This window comes from Drosophila biarmipes, chromosome 3R (assembly GCF_025231255.1).
Source record: "Drosophila biarmipes strain raj3 chromosome 3R, RU_DBia_V1.1, whole genome shotgun sequence".
Lineage (NCBI taxonomy): Eukaryota > Metazoa > Arthropoda > Insecta > Diptera > Drosophilidae > Drosophila > Drosophila biarmipes.
The window spans coordinates 3,910,165-3,930,846 of NC_066616.1; the positions used below are offsets into that span (position 1 = coordinate 3,910,165).

Genomic DNA, 20,682 nt, shown 5'->3' on the forward strand with positions numbered 1-20,682 from the left:
TGCGCCAAAAGTGAATTAGCATTCTTGAAAAACATTACTTAAAATTTAATTTTACTTTGTGGTAAATTCCAGATTACAAAAACGGAAGCGGGCATTGATTTATTATAATTTAGATTAGAGGGTTATGGTTTGGTTTTCTCTGTGCAGCCTGAACACCCTCTTTGGGCAGGAAGTCCGCCACGTTTTCCCTTCCTGATAACAGAACCCACATGCGTTTGGATTTCGCGGGTTCAGTTTGGTGTTCTGCGTTTACTTCTGCGGTTTCGGATTGCCCTGCATACATTTCCATATTAATTCCCCTGATTATGGCCTCGTCATCGTCTGCGCTCTGTTCGCTGGCATTTTGTCCGAATCCGAATGCGGACCACACTTTGGCGATGATGTTTCTGTTTCAGAATAATCTAAATCGGCATTATTTATGTATTCCGTTCTCGCATTCAGCACAACCACTTAGCGGTTTCACTTCAACGAACCCGCAGATACACAAACGTACAGATAGCATACACCATCCAGTATATAATATGCATAGATGTTGCGTATGCATTTTAATGGACCCCAATTCCCCCGGCCAAAAGAAGCGCACAAATGATAAATATTAATTTTGATAAATGCTGATGCAGGTCAATTGAAGTCAAATATAGGCACAGCAAACTGGCCAAGAGTTCGTCTGATATGGCCCTTGCCTAGGAGCGTAAATTTGCAAAAAACAAAAGTAAAAAACAAAAGCTTGCATGTTTTCCAGGTCACCTTTGATGGTTCAGAGTCTGAGATTCTCAAGAGCCATCCACCCATTATTATTTCTACTCCCAGGAGATTCCTAAACGAAACTGACGATAACGCCCGATTTCAATTGAATTTTGAGAAAAACACCAGCTACGAACTTATCACAACTTATTTATCAGGAAGGAATAAATGGGCGTACATACACACAAATGTATTTATACAATGCCAGCGGCCCACAAAAATATATACAAGGGAGATGACATGTCATTAACTCATTCCAAGAGGCGTGCCTTTGGCGTGGTACCATCACATTTTGGGTAACTGGGTAACTCACATCTCCAGGAAGTGGATGTCCAGGGCGTGGTGGTCCACATCGACGGGAGGATGTAGCTGCAGGAACTTGACGTAGGCCAGAAAGGTGGTCCAACACATGCTGAAGAAGGAGGTGAATATGACCTGGTTCCGCGCCGGCACGAAGGCGAAGTTCACCGTCTGCACGCAGGGCCAATAAATAACGCCCACCTTGTAGGCGTCCAGGAATTTATCGCTGACCTGGGAACGAGAGGAGACACCGGGGAGTGAGTGCAGTGACACAATGCTCCCAGTAGCGGGTGGAAAATGGAAAATGCCAGCGCGGAAAATTGTAATTAAGTGCCGGCTGGCCAGCGGCGGTGGGAGATGTTTAAAATTTTATTTATTGCCCGACAGGTCCTCTCTCTCTTTCTCTTTTATGGGGCGCTAGACTGGGCGTGGCGTTTTGGTTAATGCTGTTAATTAAAAGATAACGCCCGGCTCCAAAAATTATCGGCTTGGCCCGAACTGCGTTCCAATGTGCAAACGAAATCCAATTTAAAAAGTAAGCGGCGGGGCAGTCGAGGTTTGGCAATTAACTATTGATTGGCTACCTTTGTGTGCACAATTAACCACTGGCATGAGCATCCAAATGGAAAATTGTCAAAAATGCTGGCTAATAAGAGGTAAAGCATAAAATTGCATACCATAAGTATTCTATTTTCAATTCGATTTATAGTTGCATTTGGTGCAAATTTTAATTAAATGAATGAAATGCTTGGGAAAACTACTTAAGTGCCGAGAACTAAAAATAACATCTCAACATATTTGTTTGTAAAAAATAAATAATAATATTCCCTTCAGAATTATCCGAATGTTTTTTTCTGTTTACAAATATTTTATAAAAATGTAGAAACTGAAGCTTACAATGCGTGAAGTCGAAGGAGTTGGAAAAAAAATACTTAGTCCCAAGGCTAGGAACATAGGATAATTTAACCCACTCTGTAATACTCAAACATTGTTTTGCATTGGGAAAGCGGCTTGCAAAAATAGGTGACCTAAGCCGTAATTCAGGAAAAAATAAAATAATAACCAATTTTGGCCATAGCCAGTGGTTGTCGATATTAGGGATTGAGACCCTATTAAGTTGATCGTGTTACTTCTCTGCCTTTAACTCGCTGCCATTCGAAAATATTTTTAGCCAAGGATCAGGGGCTAACGTCTTTATCAACCATGCACACAACTCTTTTACGCCCAAGACCTGAGCCGATCACATCGCTCAGAACATTCGGGCCATATATCTTTGGAGAACGCATGCAAAGCAAATGAGACGACGCACGTTTGACACAAATATATGGTAAAACATTTACATTTATCAAGATAAATGGTTTCTAATGATATGGAAGTCCGGAGCCGAACTCGGCCCTGCAGCAAAGTGCCTGAAAGTATCTCAAAGTATGGCTGCAGAGCCAACAAATCAATGTTGACAGTTCGAAGCGGAGGACCAGACGCAGCATTGGGAATGGATGGAGGTAAGCGACAGGTGATATTTATGCATGCTTACATTACAGCCTCAGACACAGATGTAGATTCATAGATACAGATTCAAAGATGGAGATACTGCCTCGGCGACTGCCTGAGTGTGTCGTGAGAAAATGTATTTCCGAAATCAAAACCAACAGACCGAATTGGGTGCAAGATGCCGATAGAGTTGGAGACCCGATTTCCAAACAAATACCATGGGAATCTAGTCGCAACTAGGCTATAGGCACATCTGGGAGATAGGATATATTAAGTTGTCTGCAAGCATATCTTACTTAAAGAGTTATGCCAGATATACTTTTTAGATACATGCAAAACATAAGGGAATAAATGTAAATTGGTATATTCAGCGAAATGAAAACCTGCTGTTAAATCTACGAATGGAAGAAGAGTGACCTTACCTCCCGTCTGGCCTCCGCGTACGAGTTGCCCTCCATCAAGGTCATGAAGAAGAGGAACGAGCTGATGGCCATCGGATCGTAGGCGGTCTGCTCGGTGATCGCCTTGCAGAACGACGACTTAATATCAGTGCGGGGCCACATAACGCCCGCCAGTCTGATCCACACATATATGGTCGGCCCCATGAAAAAGAAGCCGAATAAACTGAACCTGCAATGGAATTAGCCGAGCCATCGGGGCCAATTAGCAATCGAACCGGGCCAAGATCCCTGGGACGCACCTGAGACACTTCGTCCAGTCGTACGTTCGGAATGTCTTCTTCTCGATCATGGTCTGCTCGATAAGCGATCCGCAGGGCCAGAGGGTGCCATATGATATCATGCCCCGGATAATTTTGTATTTGTTTGTAAAATTCACAAAATTACGAAACATTTTCGACGCCCTCGTGTGATAATCTTCCCGATCGTCAGTGCCAGTCCTACTTCCACGAAAGTGCTATAAACACGCTGAAAGAGAAATTGTTTTTTGATCAGTGCGGTTCGCTTGGATGAGCTTTATTCCCCCGTGACTTATGCCAGCTCAGTGCCATATTTGTCTTGGTGGATTTCACTTTTGCCAAGATAGTGGTCTTACCTCATATGACCTAGAAAGGTTGACAAGACCTACGCCCTAAAAACTTGGTAATTCTTTAGCAGGTCGTTACAAACCAGTTTAATGTTGCATTTAGGTTTAATTATAGTGTTATTAATAGCTCATAATACAAAATTAAAGGGAATAAGGCCAAGAATGGTTCCCAAAAATGGAAAATAAACCAAATATGCATCAAGAAAAACAAATGTCTTTAATTTAAGTCCGCATGACTTTGGACAATATGTCGTTAAAATGTATTTTCATTTATATTTGTAGGAAAAATGAACTGGCTCTAAGCTGTCTTTATATCAAGTCCATTTACAGCCATGTTGAAAGATTTTTATTAAACAAAAGTAAGAGGACTAAAAACCAGGAATTACCCTGAATCTAGAGTTCCAAAGCTATTTTTGAAAACTAGATTTTATGTCGCAGACCTTTTTAATATAATTTACGCTCAGCAGTGATTAACCCATTGAAACCGCCACTCTTGAGGCTCTTGAGTTGAATTTCCTCATTCAGATCCAGCCTTAAGCCAATTGCAAATAAAAGTCGACCATGGAAACACTTCACAGCTGACACTTTCAGGTCTTTTCCTGGACTGATGGATGGTTGGACAGCTAAGAGGTGAGTCGAATGTGAGTGGAGAGGGGGTGGTACTCGCCATCCCGTAACACATGTCATGTAATATTATCGGGGAGCAAACTACAAACGAAACACAAACATAAATGTAATTGCCAAGAATGTTTCTAGCTAAACAAATGTCGAAATAATGTCGGGCCACGGCCAAAGATTTATCATATTCACTCGACTGTCATAAAAAGCAATTAGGCCCGGGCGAAAGATACAAGCCCGGCAGTCCCGAAATGTAATAAAAAATAACAAAATATACCAAAGGGGCGCAAGAGAAAGAAGAAAGAAACGATGTGTGATTTGAAGTTGTTTCTGGTTTTCTGTTTCGCTTAATGAGTTTGCGGCACAAAAAGTCGCTCCGGGGGAAGCGATTAAAGATCCACATCCAATGCGGCACGTCGGGGTTGCTGTTGTAGTGGCTGGTTCTGCACCCAAAAAAATTTTGTAAAAGTCGACCCTTACAAAATGTGTTGAATATTAATAAAACCTTGTACTCAGATGATTGACGTCTATTTGAAAACCTCCTTGTAGAAATGATAGAATGATAAATTATTAGTTTATGTAGTGAAGTAAGTTTACCGATTCAGCGATCACCAAAAACACCTCTGTTCCACGGGATTTCCTCAAAATATTACCAAATAATACTGTTTATCAAGTTGGTGCAATATTTTTTTGTGTGTGGCGTTGCCTTTGCAATTAGTATGCCCGCACACACGCCAAGCCCCGAAATAGAAACGGAAGCGGAGAGTCCCGGCGAACAGTTGGCCTTTGGGACGGGCAGGTTCGCTTTGAAGGGCACTCGTCAGCAGAACCATAAAGAAGGAACGATACGACCCGTTCCGTCCCGAAATCAAGCGACCTGGCGATTTGGGCTGGTGTGAAAAGTCCGCCTCATGGCAACTGGTCCTTGTTGCTGCCGTCTGTTGCATATTTTCACAAGTAATTAACATGTACACGACGGTGTCCTTGTTCGGAGCCAGGGATCCGAGAATCCCTCCTGGGGTAGATGCAATGTGTTCCAGCAGCAACTGTCCAAACAGGCCGGGCGGTTGTTGTTTACCAGCGGGCCGTAGCCAAACGTTGCCTCCACATTAATTTGCATTATTTTCACTTTTAAATTTTAAATGAGTGCAGCCCGCTGAAGTTGCACTTTGCCGGCAAGCGGCCATGTGGTACGACTAATTGTGCAGGTAGTTGATACACGCCTTTCAAAACGCCCAATCCAAAGGCTTCCGATGGAGAGCACAGGCGATAGTCTTACTTGAAGCCAGTACGAGTTGAGCATTAACTTGATTGGCATTTTGTTTGACACAGATATTAGATCACGATATTAATGTTACAAAACTAATACATAAAGGCTTTAAACATAATATCTACAACAGAAAATAGTAAGTGACCGGCAAATCTCTTTTGGAGACTAATCCATATTGCATTTATAATTGGGGTGTATAAGTATTATAAAATGTTGTTTTTTCTGTTTAAAATTATTTATTAAATTTTGCTCGCTTATTTATTTATTTATTTGCAAGCTGTTTTATAATAGTTTTGCGGCCCTTGAAAATGTGGTCAGCCCGAAATACCGGAGATGTTCTGCCCTTTTCAAATTGATGTGCTCGCTTTCATAAATTTACATAGTTCACGGGCGGAAAACTTATTTGTTGGCGGTGCCGCTGCCCCCATTTATCCCATTTAGTTCGCCGTTGATGATAAATTTTGCAATGTGGCCCCAGGCGAATGTGCAATAAAATTCTCCCCATGTTGCACACAGCCACAAACCTTGCAACATAAATTAAAGCGCAAAATGTTTATTTACGCTGCAGCCAGCCGAGGGGGAATCAGGAGAACCGGGGGAAATGGGGAAAACTTGCCGGCTGTTTCCTGCGCAACATTTGCATTTTGACGCCGTTTTACGCATGATGTGAAGAGCTACGGCCAACTCGGCTTATCAGCCCAGAGAAATCAAACAGCCACGAGTAGGAGGTTCGCCGAGATGGGATGAGGAGATGGAGCTCCACTGCCCGCAGCATCTTGCAACATTTTGTTTTAATTTCGCACTCTCGCAAAGTGGCAGCCGCCACTCGAACGGGCTTTTGATGTTGGCCAAGTGAATTGCCACGGTGCCACAGAGACAGGGAATGGAGCTGGGACAGAGGCAGGGATGGAGACCGGAGCCAGCTGCTGGCCGATCTCACCTAGGGAATGGCCGCCATCTCAATCCCCTGCGTTTCCCTTTGAAAGATGTGGTAGGTGGTGAAGAGGCAGTCGTATTTCAATGCAGTTTGACTTTAAATAGGGACATTTAGAGGTTTACGTGTTTAATTTTTTTACTTTCGTGTTCCAGAAGGGACTACGACCTTGCAAGGCCCAATTCAAATACCCAAGGCTTATACTTTTCTTTGTCTTTTGAATGATCACCCATTGTCGGTCCAATCAAACGTTCACTATATTAAATATGGTTATTGGCTTGTCGCACAGCTTTGCCCTCCACTTTTTCGGTTTATTTCAATTTCGATGCCGATGCCCCCTGCAATGAAAACTTCACACTTGTTGCTTTTTTCATGCTGTTAATATCACGGCCCTACATCAAAGGGCATTGCCTAAGAAACGAAGCTAATTGCATCTGTATCTGTATCCGAGTCCCCAGCACGGCAGTATCTGTATCTGAAGGTGCGAGTTTTGATTGCACTCGTTCTGTCAAGCACACGGACGCTTTATTTGATTTCCAGTTATGTATTGTTTAGTGGCCCCTCCCCCTCCTTCTGCTCCTTCTCCTGGCTTTTGTTTATTGAACTCTGGCTGACTGATAGCTGGTGGGAGGGGGTGGTCGGAGAGGTTTGATGGTGCTATATGGGTTTTTTGAACACATCGAAACACGTGTATTTGTTACCGCCTGATGCGGGCTGTTTGTTCCCAGCGCCCTGCACTATGATTTGATTTATTTATACACAGCTTTATGATATTTACATGTCTGCAACTGAAGGGGGCGTGGCAGTGCAGCACATGCAATCTGCCGAAGCAGTAAACAAAAACACGGTTCAGCGGGTGCGTTGGGCTATACCCCAATATGGTTTGATGTCGGGGGTTAGTTACTCGATATCCGTCGAAGAACAGGAAAAATAATAAAAAAGGTTTCTCCTTTATTTTAAAATAAATAATAATTTCAGGATTGACACCTAAGTCAGTTGCCATGAGCATTTTAATACTTTGTCATAAACATTTAAGCAATTAGAATTGATGTTGCAAGGAACAAGTCAAATATGTTGTCGTTTTTAACATATATTTACTGAACTAATAATTTTGTTCAAGTACTTTTGATCACAAAACAAATTAAGGGCAGTGATCGGCCGTCGTCCTGTCCTTTCATGATTCGGATCAAGCTTCTGGGCCTGGCCACTTCCTCCCTTTTGTTATTTTACAAGCGTTTCGTAAGCCCCGTAATTACCCTTCATTTGGGCTGGGCGCCATTAGCTCCCAATCCCGATCCCGAACCCAATCAAGTGCAATCAAGGAGGAAGCCTCCTCCCGGACGGTACTTATCTATCGCTGCTCATCGGCAGTTCTTCGGGCTGAACTCCAGCCATTATCAATTCATGTCCCGTCATAATTAATAAGGCTCGGGTGGAAATTGGAGGGGGAAACAAACACGCAAGACGGCAATCAGTTGGCATTGTGTCGGGTCTTCGAATATGGAACAGGGATACGGGACCTGGCTCTGAGGTCTGAAGTCTGGGTGCGACCTTATCAGGCAACAGCTGCCGTTCCAATAAAGCAGCTCCCCTCCGTCGGCAGTAACTTTGGCGATGTTTGCTGTTTGCTCAAGCGCTCCTGTGCCAATTTCAGCTTCCTGTTGTGCGAATTTCCTTCGTTCCCCCTTTGATACACTGCGGAAAACGTTGACTTGCTCACAACTAAAGTGGTTTTCCAGCATAAACTCCAGAGCTAAACAATATTATACCTGTTTGTGCTGTAGGATGTGCTCCTTAGTTGGCACATTAGGTGCCTCGTACATTGTTATATACTTTCCCTCTTTTAGCAATACTTCTTTTGAGTTTCGTATGTATTTTTTCCGTGTTTGGGCTCTTCAATTCTGAGTCTGTCCTGTCTTTAGCCCACCTACGACCCATTCCCCTTTGCAAGAATGAAAACATCACACACGCTCAATTTCAAGTGTCGAAATGTCTGACAGCTGAAATAATAGAATATATGTGCGTTCTCTTTACTTCGGTTTTTTAGCTATCCCTCGGGGCCCAGCGGCAACTAAAGTTTCAAAATAAACACGCCGGCGAACAATTTATGAAATCATTTTCGCATTAAAATGCGAGGCCGGGCACATAAAAAATGAGAAACGTAAAATACAATAACGGACAGCGGCACACATGCTGGCCAAGGAGCGAAAACCATTGCAATTTGCTTGATTTTCTCATTTCCAATTTTTATTGTTTTTCTTGAGGCAGCAGGAGGGTGGGTTTGGCAACCCGGCATTGCGTGTCGGGGAACAAGGGAATTCAATTTCGTAGAATTTGATTGTCAACTGAAATAACGAGGAGGCCCATGAAAGAAAGACAGAACCACAGGGATGTGTATTTGGCTGTTTTTAATAGATTCAGGACTGGACACTTTAATAATGTTATGATAAAATGTTAAATAAATCTTTTTGTGAATTTAAAAGGCTTTTCAAAACTGTATAAACAGCCTTCTATTCGGTATGCCATTTGACCTAGTCTTTGTAATCCGAAATACGGCCGGACAGAGCTGGGAGTTAAGCAAAGGGACAAACAGTGAGAAAGGCGACAGATTGCCAGCAGCCCATTAAATTTAGAGGCAGCGAAAACGCTCGAGTTCGTCGGGTTCATAAATACTCGTATTGCCCATCCGACGCACAAGTGTCAATTGCAGCTGACACGACAGCGGGGCTCTCGGTTATTAGTTGGCCATCAAACGTGTTTGACACTTTAGGCGGTTTCTGTTTCCCACCCTCGATGTGTCCCTGTCCCCCTCTTTCTTAGCTCCCCGTCTCTTTCTAGACAGTTTGGTCTGACAGTTGTGCCGAATTGACGTTTGGTGTTCGCGGCCACCAGGGAGAAAAGTGGCCCGGGCGGAATGGGTTAAGAAATTGAATGCAATGAGACCAAGAAAAAGCATAGAAATCCGGCGATAATTATTATTTCTATAAATCTAAAACGAAATGTCGAGTAAAAGGGGGCTTAAAAGTACACTGAAGGCTACTTATTTACCTTTTTTTCTTATCATGATTTCCGAAAATTAAATCAATAAGTTAGATTTTAATTGAAAAAGTGAAAAAGTGAGAAACTTGAACAAGCTGATGTCGTCTAGCCCCACTTCGGTCTTGCAAATTGACACCAAACTAATTCCTTTGAGATTCCCTTTCTGTCAACTGCACTTATGAATTTTTCGACACCGCTTCATCCAGTATCTCTGCCCCACCTATTCGAGTTCAGGGCGCACACCTATCCTTCCTTACCCATCGCAAAATGTAAATCACCCCGCAGATGCGAGGAACCGCCATCAGTGCACGGCCGTCGCTTTATCGGGACCCTCGGATCGAGTGGCAGCGCCTACGTAAGGTGGAAACCCCGCGGGGTTACATTGAACCCAGTAAAACAGTAAAAAGCTTTGCCCAAATTTAGCGCCCGGTTCAGTGCACTTGGCTTGTGTGCTTGCGTGAGTTTCGCCTAGAAAAAATAAAATAAATAAATGCCGACACAACTGTCAATTATGGTCGTAGTGCTCGTGCTCGACTCTGACTGAGGCCATACATCCACGTCCCAACAGCAACAATAGATAGATGCGAGTATGTAGATATTTTATATAAACAGCAGCAGTTCAGTTTGTTGATTCGGAGCCCGCTCGACGGGCTGTTTGGATTTCGATTGATGGCAACGTAGGACGCGGACAGGGACAGGGACACCCATTGACAGAGCCATATGCTGTACACAACTAAGTCCGTGCACCAGGAGAAAAGCCAGTATAATATGAAGCTAACCATGATTGATTACGTCGTTCTTAGCTCCACTGTCCCCAGAGAAACCATTTTAGTTTTGAGTGGAATGAACGAAAAATGGGTGATTGTAGGGAACAAAGAACAAGATTATTTATAACCGCACAAATAAGCTTCTTATTTAATTAATTATGTGTGAATTACAATCAAGTTTTTTTACTTCCTTTAAAATTCAAATTTTCAATATAGCCCTATAGTTGTTTCCCCTCAAAGGCAGTAACCAATACCATTTTTTAAAACTAGAAACATTTAGAATATCGAATGCGTCGACTAAAACCAGCCGTTACGCTCCTAACCATCGATAAAAGGTATCTTCGACTAGAAACGAAAAATCGTCAAAGCTTACATATTTCTGTGCTCAACACGTATATCTACTGGCTATGGTCATAAGGTCGTGACTTTTAAAGTTACTGTCTGATGGGGCATTAAAGAACGAATAACGTGGGCAGGGCTACATTAGCATAATAATCTTTAATTTTAGCTATTGTACTTCCTATTTCAAGTAAACACGAAGGTTAGGATCAAGCCAGATCTGTGCCTCGAGATCAACATTGGGCAGAATATACGTATTTCTCAACATATTTAAATGTGAAGGAAAAGGTGTTGTTTGCCCACTCGTATCTTTTTCGCAGTGTACGTACATACGAAAATGTGGAATGCATCGGCAAAGTCATTTGTCACGCGCCGGGAACGACAACAACCACGGGCGATGTCAATGAGCGAACAATGAACCGGGCGGGCAAACAATCCGCCCCACCGAAGCCCACCAAATCCCCCCTCCGCAGCCCCTGCGCCCTTCCACTGCACTAGCGGGCTGCCGTCGAACCTGAACCGCACGAAAATAAAAATTGAGCACACACTAAATCAACAATTACAAGATAAGCGAGCGGCCAACGGCGAGCCCAACACACTACGAGTATCAAACAGTTCGAACACATCTGCGATTCAAATGCCAGGCGAGCGGGGCTCTATCACTTCCGCAATTATTTACAATGTCCCATTAAGTGCAGCGTTCTATGCCTCATTTCAGATCGTCACCAACTATCGCGGCGCTCGAAATTAGTTGGACAAAGGAAAAGGAAGGGTGCAGCCAGTTTTGAGCTCACAGCCCCGAACCCTTTGGACCCGCACAGCAGGCAGAGTTCCGAGCAGGGGCGGACCCAGCTCTTTGCTAGGAGGGGTTTGCTCAGGGGTTAGGTGTGGAACCCACCTTTCCCACTTGGGGTCGCTTCGAAACTTAGAAATCGTGTGTATCTTGCAGAAAATGCGCACTATCCGCACTAATATAAAAAGATAAAGCAGTGAGAAGGGTGCAGAACCATTTCGGCCTTCTATCCCTCCTCCTACGCCACTGAGCCCATGAGCCAGCCAGCCATCCATGGGCCCAACTCCAGGCAGTTTGTAATTTCATGCACTTAAACTCGCATTATGTTCCCCCTCCCTGGTTTTTTCTGCGTTCTGTTAATTCGGTTGTTTGTCTGATTTTCTTTTTTCCCATTTGGGGTTATTGTTTTTTCCAGCTCCGAGTCTTTTTGTACGTCATCGTTTCCTTGTTTCGGGTGGATCTCCCGCTGGAAACCTTAGGCGCCCGACGGGCTTGAATTTGTATCTTGTACCCCCTGTGCAATTTGAGGTGTAGTCATTACCGGGACACTGGGCAAGGGGAGTGGCTGACCGACTGCGTGCCGTGTTCGTAATTACATTGGTGGCGCGCGGGGTTCGGACTTTGTCTGCTCGGCCTCAAATTATAAGCATGGACGGTCGGTGCATTTACGGGCTCACCCGCTTCCCGAACCCTTTCCCGTTTCCGTTTCTGGACTAGGTTCAGAATTTAGTCGAGGGTCGCTCACTATTATTAACTGCTGATCAATCAGGCAGCTTAAGACTCCTCGGGATGCGCTCCTAATGAGCCGAGCGAAATCGAGGGGAACCTGACGGTCTAATGATAATGATAACTAAATATAATCATTTAAAGTCGCTGGGATGCCGTTGGGCAAAGCTCACAGTAAAACAAGCATTGGTAGTAGATAGCTCTGCAAATTTTTCAAAATTTTTGTACATTTTTTATGTGTTTTACCAAAAAAAAAACGCAGCTGTAAAATTAAAAATGTAAGTTAAAATTGAGTTAGGTTTCAATTACACAATGTATTGTATTACTTGAGTTGCATGTACAAATTGAAGTATTTAAACTTCAAGTACTATTTCTCTTTTCTTTAGTAAAATGAATGATCTTCATCTGAGTCATAAAATTGAAAGAAATTTAATTGTTTTTACACTTTGTTTACGTAAACAACATAATCATTAAATTCTTTTACCCCACGGCGTTTTTATCTTAGGAATAAAATAAATTAATTACAAAGGAGAACAATTTAAAATAGCTCATATTGCCCACCTCAGTGAAACGACCCCCAGTTATGAAACCAAGTCTTCGAACTCAGAAACGCCCTCACCTAAAAAATAATCTGCAGTTCTTTAATAATATAATATTTTTAGCTAAGAAAAATTATTTATTCAACAAAACATTTGTTGAATGTAACACTTTTCTTCTCAACAGTTTACTTTTTAACAAACTTTAGAAGTTCGATTATGTGTAAAAAAGTGTTAGGAATATTAATTAAACTCTCTCGTCCACCCCAAAACTCGCTTTCCACAGATTCACTTTGATGTATTCCCGAGCGCACACATTTTTCCATGCCACATTTTCCGCTACCCTGAAGTATCTGCTCGAGGTGACCCATTTCGGGCGCACAGTGCCTGCCATTTAGCATTCACCATTTGCCATTCAGCAATGTGCCAGCTTAACCTCATTTCGAAGGCAAATGCTAAAGAATTACATTAAACCCCGAGTGGCAAGCCGAAATGCAAACGCAAAATCAAAGAAAAGAAAATTAACATGAAGTGAATTTCGAAAGGGGCGGACACGGACAGTCCGGGGAAACTGCCGGGGGCGATGGGAAATTTTGGCAAAGACTCGGGCACGTGCTTATAGCGCATAAACTTGGAAACTTTTGTATTTCCTCCGAGACCAAAGAGACAGCTAGACGACATGGACGTGACGGACCCAGACCGACAAGCGACTGGCAGTCGGAGGGACGGACGCTTGGATGGTCGGGCGGTCGACGTAATCATGAGGCAATTTCTTCTGGGCCCGGCTGGCAACTTCATTTCGGAGTCAGCATTTTCCTGGCCCGCTTCCCGAGCCAACTCACCTCCCGAATTAACCCCGGGCTATTTTGGGACAGCTGATTTTAAGTGTTTTCCGGTGACCCACTAGAGAAGCTTCTACCCACTTAAGCTGCAGAAATACCAATATTTTCTTTGGCCTTTTCTTGGCCAATAAATCATGTGGCACATTGTGTCTGCTCTTTTCTTTACGTTCCGTTTACTTGCCCTCAGTTCCGAATGGTTGGCTTGGCATACGCAATTTAAATAAAAAATTAGCGCATATTTTGCGTTTTCCTTTCCAAGTGCCCAAATACCATACTAAATCGTAAATATGCACTGAAAAATACCCAAGATAACTACCAATTCATTAAAATCCTTCAACAAGGTACACGGACGTTGACTTCATCTCTTGATCGTGATAGTAGCGTTAATACAATATAAGCATTAATTTAGATGAAAATAAGCAACTGGGCAGACCTGTTTCTTGCCGTGTATTTCGCGAACCCCATGTGATGTGTAGATTCATTCAATTTATTACTTGGCATATTTTTTGCCGCTGCTTTGTTTTTGCTGCTGCCTCAAATAAATAATGCCTGGAGCTGTGCAAGCGGGTCGATTAATATAAATCAACGCCTGACGGTGTCGTCCAAGGGAAGTTTGGAGGGAGGACCGGTCGGTTCGGGGAAATGGGGCCTCGCCTGCTGACTTTTCCTTTGTGGCTTTAATGAGAGTAATTTATTAAGTAATTTCTAAGCTTTTAGTCGTGACGCTTGCCGTTGAGAGTTTAATTAATTGGTTTTCATATTAAACGCCCGAACAGGCCCCGATGAATTATGTATGAGAAGGTGAGTAGTAATCGATAGTGAGATTGCGATTGAATATTGCACAACCTCGGTCGGAAAATCCCAATCGCCCTGCCCTTGATACACAATACACCGGTACAAAACGGAAACTGTAACCTGCCATGAAATGGATCTAATGGATTAATAACATTCCCCAATAATTAATTCCGAGTACAATTTGAGCCCCCATTTAAAATGCAGATGATGGAACGCCGTGGGGAACTTCTGAATGGGCCCACTAATTGCCAGGAAATTCATACAGCGGATTAAAGCGATCTCTGACTTGGAGAGTATTCATCTCACTGTACTAAAGTTGGATAGTTTTGCAGCAATGCAGTGCGTTTCATAGGGAACAAGCAAAATCGGAATAACAGAAAAAAATATCTTAATAGATCAATTCGTAAACCAAAAGAATTAGAATACCGAATATAAAGTTGAACATTAATTTAACTTAATGGGCTATGGGTCTTATCACATATATTACTATAAAAGGTACGATTGGGAACCTAGTTTTTAAGTAAACACCACTGATGTCAACCATCTCAACACTGTCACCAAACGCTCGTTTAAAAGTGTTCGCTAATTGTCCAAGAATAACGCCTTCAAAATTAGCAAGTACCATTTTAACTGACTCAACTCAAGCCTTTATAAAATGTTGTATTTTCAACATATTTCTGATGACGCCTTGAGGTTGTGAAACGAACCTTATCTTGGAAACTGAACTCCCCCGAGCGAAGCTGTTCGTTTAAGTGTCAGGACAAAGTCGAAGCGAGTTTCGTAGCCGTGGAAATTGCGACAATCTTGCCAGGGTCCATTGCCGATGGAGGGTGGGGAGGGGGAATCAGCATACAACCCTCTCCTCCGCTCAAATACTTTTGTATCTTTCGGCGCGGCGACTGCAACTGCATCCAAAACCTCCAACAAATAGCCACCCAAACGGCGGCGGATGTGCGAGCACAAAACGTGCTTTTTGAATGGTCAAATGGCCAAAGCCAACGCAAACCCAGACGGGCAGACAATGAAAACTAAAGCCAAGGAAATAGACGAGGAGAAAAGTACAGGCAGAAAAACTGCAGCCGAAAATAAATAAAAATGTTTCAGAGAAAACTGTCAAGATTTGCATTTATCGTCGTTGGCGTCGCGGGCCAAGAAAATGCACATGCGATAAAAGTTGTTGCCATGGCTTTGCTATTGCAATGTCTGGTTGCTGGCTTCTGGTATCTGGTATTCTGGTGTATGGTATCTGCTTTTCGGTATCTGGTGTCTTGCGGATACAGATATCTGTATCTGTACTTGGCCATAGATAGCTTAGTTGGCATGTGCTTAATTTGCATATCGCTTGGAGCTGCTCTCAGCAGAAAAATATTTGAGAATTTGCACTTTAATTGCACCTAAATCACCACAAGCTCGGACAACATTAATTGACTCTGCAGATACGGACTGATTGGTCTGGGTCGCCTGCACTCATTATGCATTTGTTTCCTATTAATTTAATTAGTCGGCATTTTGCGGTTGTGCAATCCGCTTGGTATGTGCAATTTCCAGTTCCCTAAAAAGGCCCATTCCAACCCAGCCACAGCTCAATAACAACCAGATTAAATAGAAATGTTTTATTTCCCTCGATTTTCACCGAGCCCCCTCAAATTACCCAAGTTGCATCACAAATACGGGTTTAATTTTGTTTTTGGTTTTGCGTCGGCTTGTGTGGAATATGCCATATGCTAAATAAATTAAAATTTAAATTTTATTATCCCGAGATACATTGTGGACTGGACTTGATGCGGTCACAACAAATACATAATCTGCACTACTGAAACTTAGATCAGCATCCGAATGTTTTCGTCACAGAAATTGTCCTTATGTCTTTGAGGCTCAGCTAAAACACGGTTTAGTATCACACTATATATCATTTATGTTTATTAGTAAAACAATATTTCACTGGAAAACTTTGAAATAACATCCTTTTGCAAGGAAGGTAAACGGAAATGAGTGCTTCCATTGCAAGAGCCCGAGCTAATTGACTTGAAGTTTGTCAGCCATTTCCATTTTTGGGAAAACGCCCAAAGCTTAGAATTCAGAAAGGCTTGCGTAACGCCTGATAACTTTCCAAATATATGGTAAATTATACAGGCAGCAGCCCGCAGAAAGAGGAATTCCATTTGCGTTCAATCGTAATCGTAAATTTCTGGCAAATTCAACTGCGCAGCCACTCCTCCCCACTCCTCCCCACTCCAGCCCCAAACCCCTCAATTTATTCGGTTTACAATTCAATTTAAATGTAATTTCCCTTTTTGCTAAATTGCGAGTGCCAACAAATGCAGGCGGAGCGAAAGAGACGGGGGCGAGTGGGAGAGCGAGACAGCCTCAGTCAACTGTCGCATTCCTAAACGCAGTGCCACGCCCCCTCCGCACACACACCCGCCCACTGGGGGCTGTGAAACATATGTAAATGATAGTGCACGTCACAATATTTCATTTGGCACACGGTAGAAACCCGTTTTACACTTTTGGCATAAATTGACGAAATAAATCATGTTTGCGACACATGATTGGCGACCCAACCAGAAAGGCAGTTTGGGTGCGTTTGGGGCTACGGTCACGTTGGAAAATGCGGGACCCAGGGGCGCCGGGAAAGCGGGCACGGGAAATTACACGCAGTGAAGGCAGCCTGAAAACACAGGAAAACCGTTCGAAAAAATACTCCATAGCATAAAACAATAAGGTGTAGCAAGTTATCAACTCCAGAGTTTTTTCATTCTTGAAAATATATTATTTGCTCGACTTGGTCTTTAACCAATTTGATTTTATGTTGCGTTCGCCCTTTAACAAGCCAAAATATATCTTAATCCTTTTCATCACAATACATCCGAATGATCTATGTTCCTCTTGTTCGTATAAATATTTACATGTGAATAAGGTGGAAATCAAATGCTTTACAAAATGTTTTCCTACATAATTCCACTTTCGAATTTGAATTATGTGTTGCGTTAAAGCGGATTTACGCTGCCTTTTGATTTCATTTTATTTGCCATGCAACGCGGCGTATGCGCGATGTTTCATGGCACTCACACTCGTATCTCAGCGATTTGCGCTCAAAATCCGAAATGCAATTTTGTTGTTGCGCAAAGAAAGCAACAGCTCGGTGCAATTTTTGATTTATAATTTAATTATGGCGGAATGCTTTTGACATTTTCGCCTCTCGTCGGTAACCGGCTGTTGGCGAGATTTCGCTTGGCCAATAAGACAATGAGGCAAACAGTCGAAAAGGCCACGCCGGCGGTGAATGACTGAGGGGCGGAATGCGTCAATTCCTCTTCACGTGCGAGTGTGCTTTTTCGATTTGCCGTCACAAACATCAGCAAATTGCATTTCGATTGTGATTCGGGTGATGAATAGCCAGAAACGACAGTCGCGAATCGGAACCGAAGGGGGTCAATTATTTTGAGCGACTCGATTGAATTTCTAATGACTCAAAGGGGTATTAAATGCGCATTAAGCGGAGTCACATCGCCACTGCTTGCCCATGGGGCACACTCACTTATCGATGTTCAACTAACCACATTAGCCTAATGATTTCGCCGAGTTCCCAGTGCCAGTCCCAGTCCCATTTCCATTCCCAGTTCGCGCTCCAGCCCAAGTCCCCATCATCATCATCATTGTCAGCACTTAAATGCAGGCTTCATTTGCTTAATTGCATGGCAAATGTAGCCGTGATTAATGTGACAGGGATTGGGAATGGAACTTGGCCGGGGACCGTGCCTACGCACAGCACTGCGAAGCCTCTCAGAAACCGGCAAAAGGTGAAAAAGGAAGACAAGCCATCAACATAAACCTGTTCATTATCACTGCTGTTGGACTTTTGCATGAGCTCGCCTGGAAAACTGAAAAGACGGCTCGAAGCGTGGAAATAATTTTAGACGAAGATTTACTCTCGCTTTTACACTGAAAAAACATTGTGAGCACTTGCAGGTTACTTTTCAGCGTACCATTAAAACCCTATTCGTTTTCAAGACGCCGGAAGTGAAGTTAACAGCACAATTTAAGAACATTTACGTAATACATTCGGAAGAATAGTGGACAACCTATAATGCAATCCATTTTTTCTAGATGTAACTTCTGTTTTTGTGCGAGTGCAGCGTTCCGGCTTGGACTTCAACCGCAAGCAGATAGCCAGCTGCTTATGCCCCATTCAAGCCCGATATCCCCAGCATATAGATGCACATTCGCTTTGCCGCAGGTTGCCCCGAGATTAGCGGAAGCGAGAGCGTTCAGTGGGCAATGTGGAGCAAGGCTTCTCCCCGGCGATGACGATTTGACCCACTTGCGGGGCGAGTCACAGTCGTAATCGCGTGAAGGGGACTGGGGATCCGCGTATTCCCAGCACCTTGCCACTCGTGGGTACCCCAAGGCTTTCGAGTAGCGGGCCGCTATTTATAGACGCGCTGAATGGGCAAATTACTTCCGACAAATCGCATATTTGAACTTTAAAAATGCGCTGCTATAAATAGTCGGCTGGCAATTAGCTACTTGCGATTGCGGATCGCTCTCTCGAGATCCGAAAAAGGAGCAGTTGGAAGTGCGCGGCACTCTTATGCAAGCTGCCATCGTTTGTCATTACCAGATGATTTCCGCGAAAACTTGTCGCACTCGAAATCCTCAGCAGTAGTTTGTACGAATAACCCGCGACGATTCGCGAGGCGTTTGGCTCGGCCAAGAAATAAAAACTAATTGCAATGATTGCAAATTGCCAGATTTCAATGTCAATGGCGGCCAAAAGAGAGTGAGAAGCGGTGGCCAGTGGCCAGTGGCCGGTAGCCAGCGTCATCATCATTAGCGAGTGCCCGGTCGACTCTGCATCTTTGTATCTCTGTGTCTCTCGGCGGAATGCATCTCTGCGGTTGCCAATCAATAATTTGCCTGGTGAATGCCTCGCTGGCTGTAATTGTGTTCTGGCCTCTGCCTCTCTTTTTGTGCAATTTTCATTCATTGCATTTGGCAAGCAACTGCCAATAAGTTGGCTTCCACCGTTCTACAGAGAGAGAATTGGTATAGGAAATCCGCTTCAACAAATCTTAAGAGGTTGCGTAAAGTATGTCGATGTGCAATATGTTTTTATCGGATCCGTATTTATGCGAAATTTTAGATCAAAGTTAAATCTCTGCTGAGAGACTTAACAAGCAGTTTCTAATAAGGTCAGCTGTTTGTTTTAGACCCAATTCAATGCCTTTAAACGACCAACGTTGTGCTTGAACAAGAGTTAACTGGTGTATCATCATGACTTTATCGTTTCACTCAAAGCGAATCATTCATCCGATGAAGGTGATTGCATAACATCCATTTTGCATCAAGTGATGCTTCCGGCTTCCAGTTTATTCCTGTGAAGGATAAAAAGCGATGTCTATGTTATCGTTGTGGCAGGAGGAGGATCAGTTTTCTAATGTGAGGTGAAACAAATAGTTTAAACCCAAAAGCCCTTACGAGAATCAGTATGTTCCAAAAACTTCGGCTTCGTCTTATGTCCATTTCTTCGAATTTTTCCCAATTAATCACCAGCCTTTTTAATACTTATTCTCTGTGTACGGACGAGGTTTATGGCAGCGGCGGCTTCTATACAGCATTTAATTGCACGTTTTGGCCAGCAGAACAGCCATGACAGCAGCAACATCAGCAACAGCAAAAGCAACGGCAACGACAACGGCGGCAGCAGCAACAGCAACATCAGCCGCAATGACAATGCCAGATACAAAATAACCAAAGGCGAGTTTTTGCGGTTTTGCCAGGTCGCTTTTCAGCTGGCTCGGTCTTGCCTCCTCTTCGGTTCTTCAACTTGGCCAAGTCGGGGCCGTAGAAAATGTCTATATTATACAAAATATTCGTCTGTCATTAAGGCGGAAGACGTGCGGGCAGCGAGGGGCGTGTCGGCGAGAAGGGGACGTAATGAGTTTGAGGTTAGACTGAATCTGCCGAGCATGATGTTTAAGTACCCATATTTATATTTGTTCTCGTGCAATTTGCAGCCATACAATGTTGGCTGCTTTCCACTCGGTGGGCACTTCACGTTACCGGACGTTCATAATCACCATTTATATTTTCCACTGACACAAATAGCAGCTGGGTGGTAGGTTGTGCATTCAATTTTGTATTCTATTTCTGGTTAAAGATCGTGTGGGCTTTGAAAGAAACATATCCCCCTGTTAGATTACATATTCTAGTTCTCTAGCCATTCGTTTCCGTCCGCAAAAGACCATAATCTCCAGCTTTTCTTGACATAAATAGTTTTTCCCACCTCCGTGACCTTCTGCCTTAATGCTTCTTGCCCTTGCCGCTGCAACTAATGTGTTTTCTTGCCCACTCCCACCAAGCCTTATTTTTCCACGCCAGAAGTGGCTTGGACCTCGCTTCGACCTCCGAGTGGTGTTTGCAGCCAAACACATTTCAGCA

General features: G+C 43.4%; 1 protein-coding gene across 1 annotated transcript; it reads right to left on the reverse strand.

Annotated features, from left to right (window-relative positions):
* Positions 1–878: 878 nt before the first annotated feature.
* Positions 879–18,999, reverse strand: LOC108032936 (mpv17-like protein). The gene is made up of 4 exons (XM_017107008.3): positions 18,860–18,999; positions 3,236–3,461; positions 2,958–3,165; positions 879–1,275 (listed from the first exon to the last, which is right to left on the reverse strand). The coding sequence occupies exons 2-4, from the start codon at positions 3,385–3,387 to the stop codon at positions 1,054–1,056; spliced, it is 582 nt and encodes a 193-aa protein (XP_016962497.1). The 5' UTR covers positions 3,388–3,461; positions 18,860–18,999; the 3' UTR covers positions 879–1,053.
* Positions 19,000–20,682: the final 1,683 nt, after the last annotated feature.

Bases quoted from the DNA above. Each gene is read 5' to 3' on its own strand.
- LOC108032936 (XM_017107008.3), bottom strand. From the start codon at position 3,387: ATGTTTCGTAATTTTGTGAATTTTACAAACAAATACAAAATTATCCGG. The intron at 3,166-3,235 runs GTGCGTCCCAGG...ATTCCATTGCAG, and splicing joins GACTGGACGAAGTGTCTCAG to GTTCAGTTTATTCGGCTTCT. The intron at 1,276-2,957 runs GTAAGGTCACTC...TCTCGTTCCCAG, and splicing joins ACGCGGAGGCCAGACGGGAG to GTCAGCGATAAATTCCTGGA.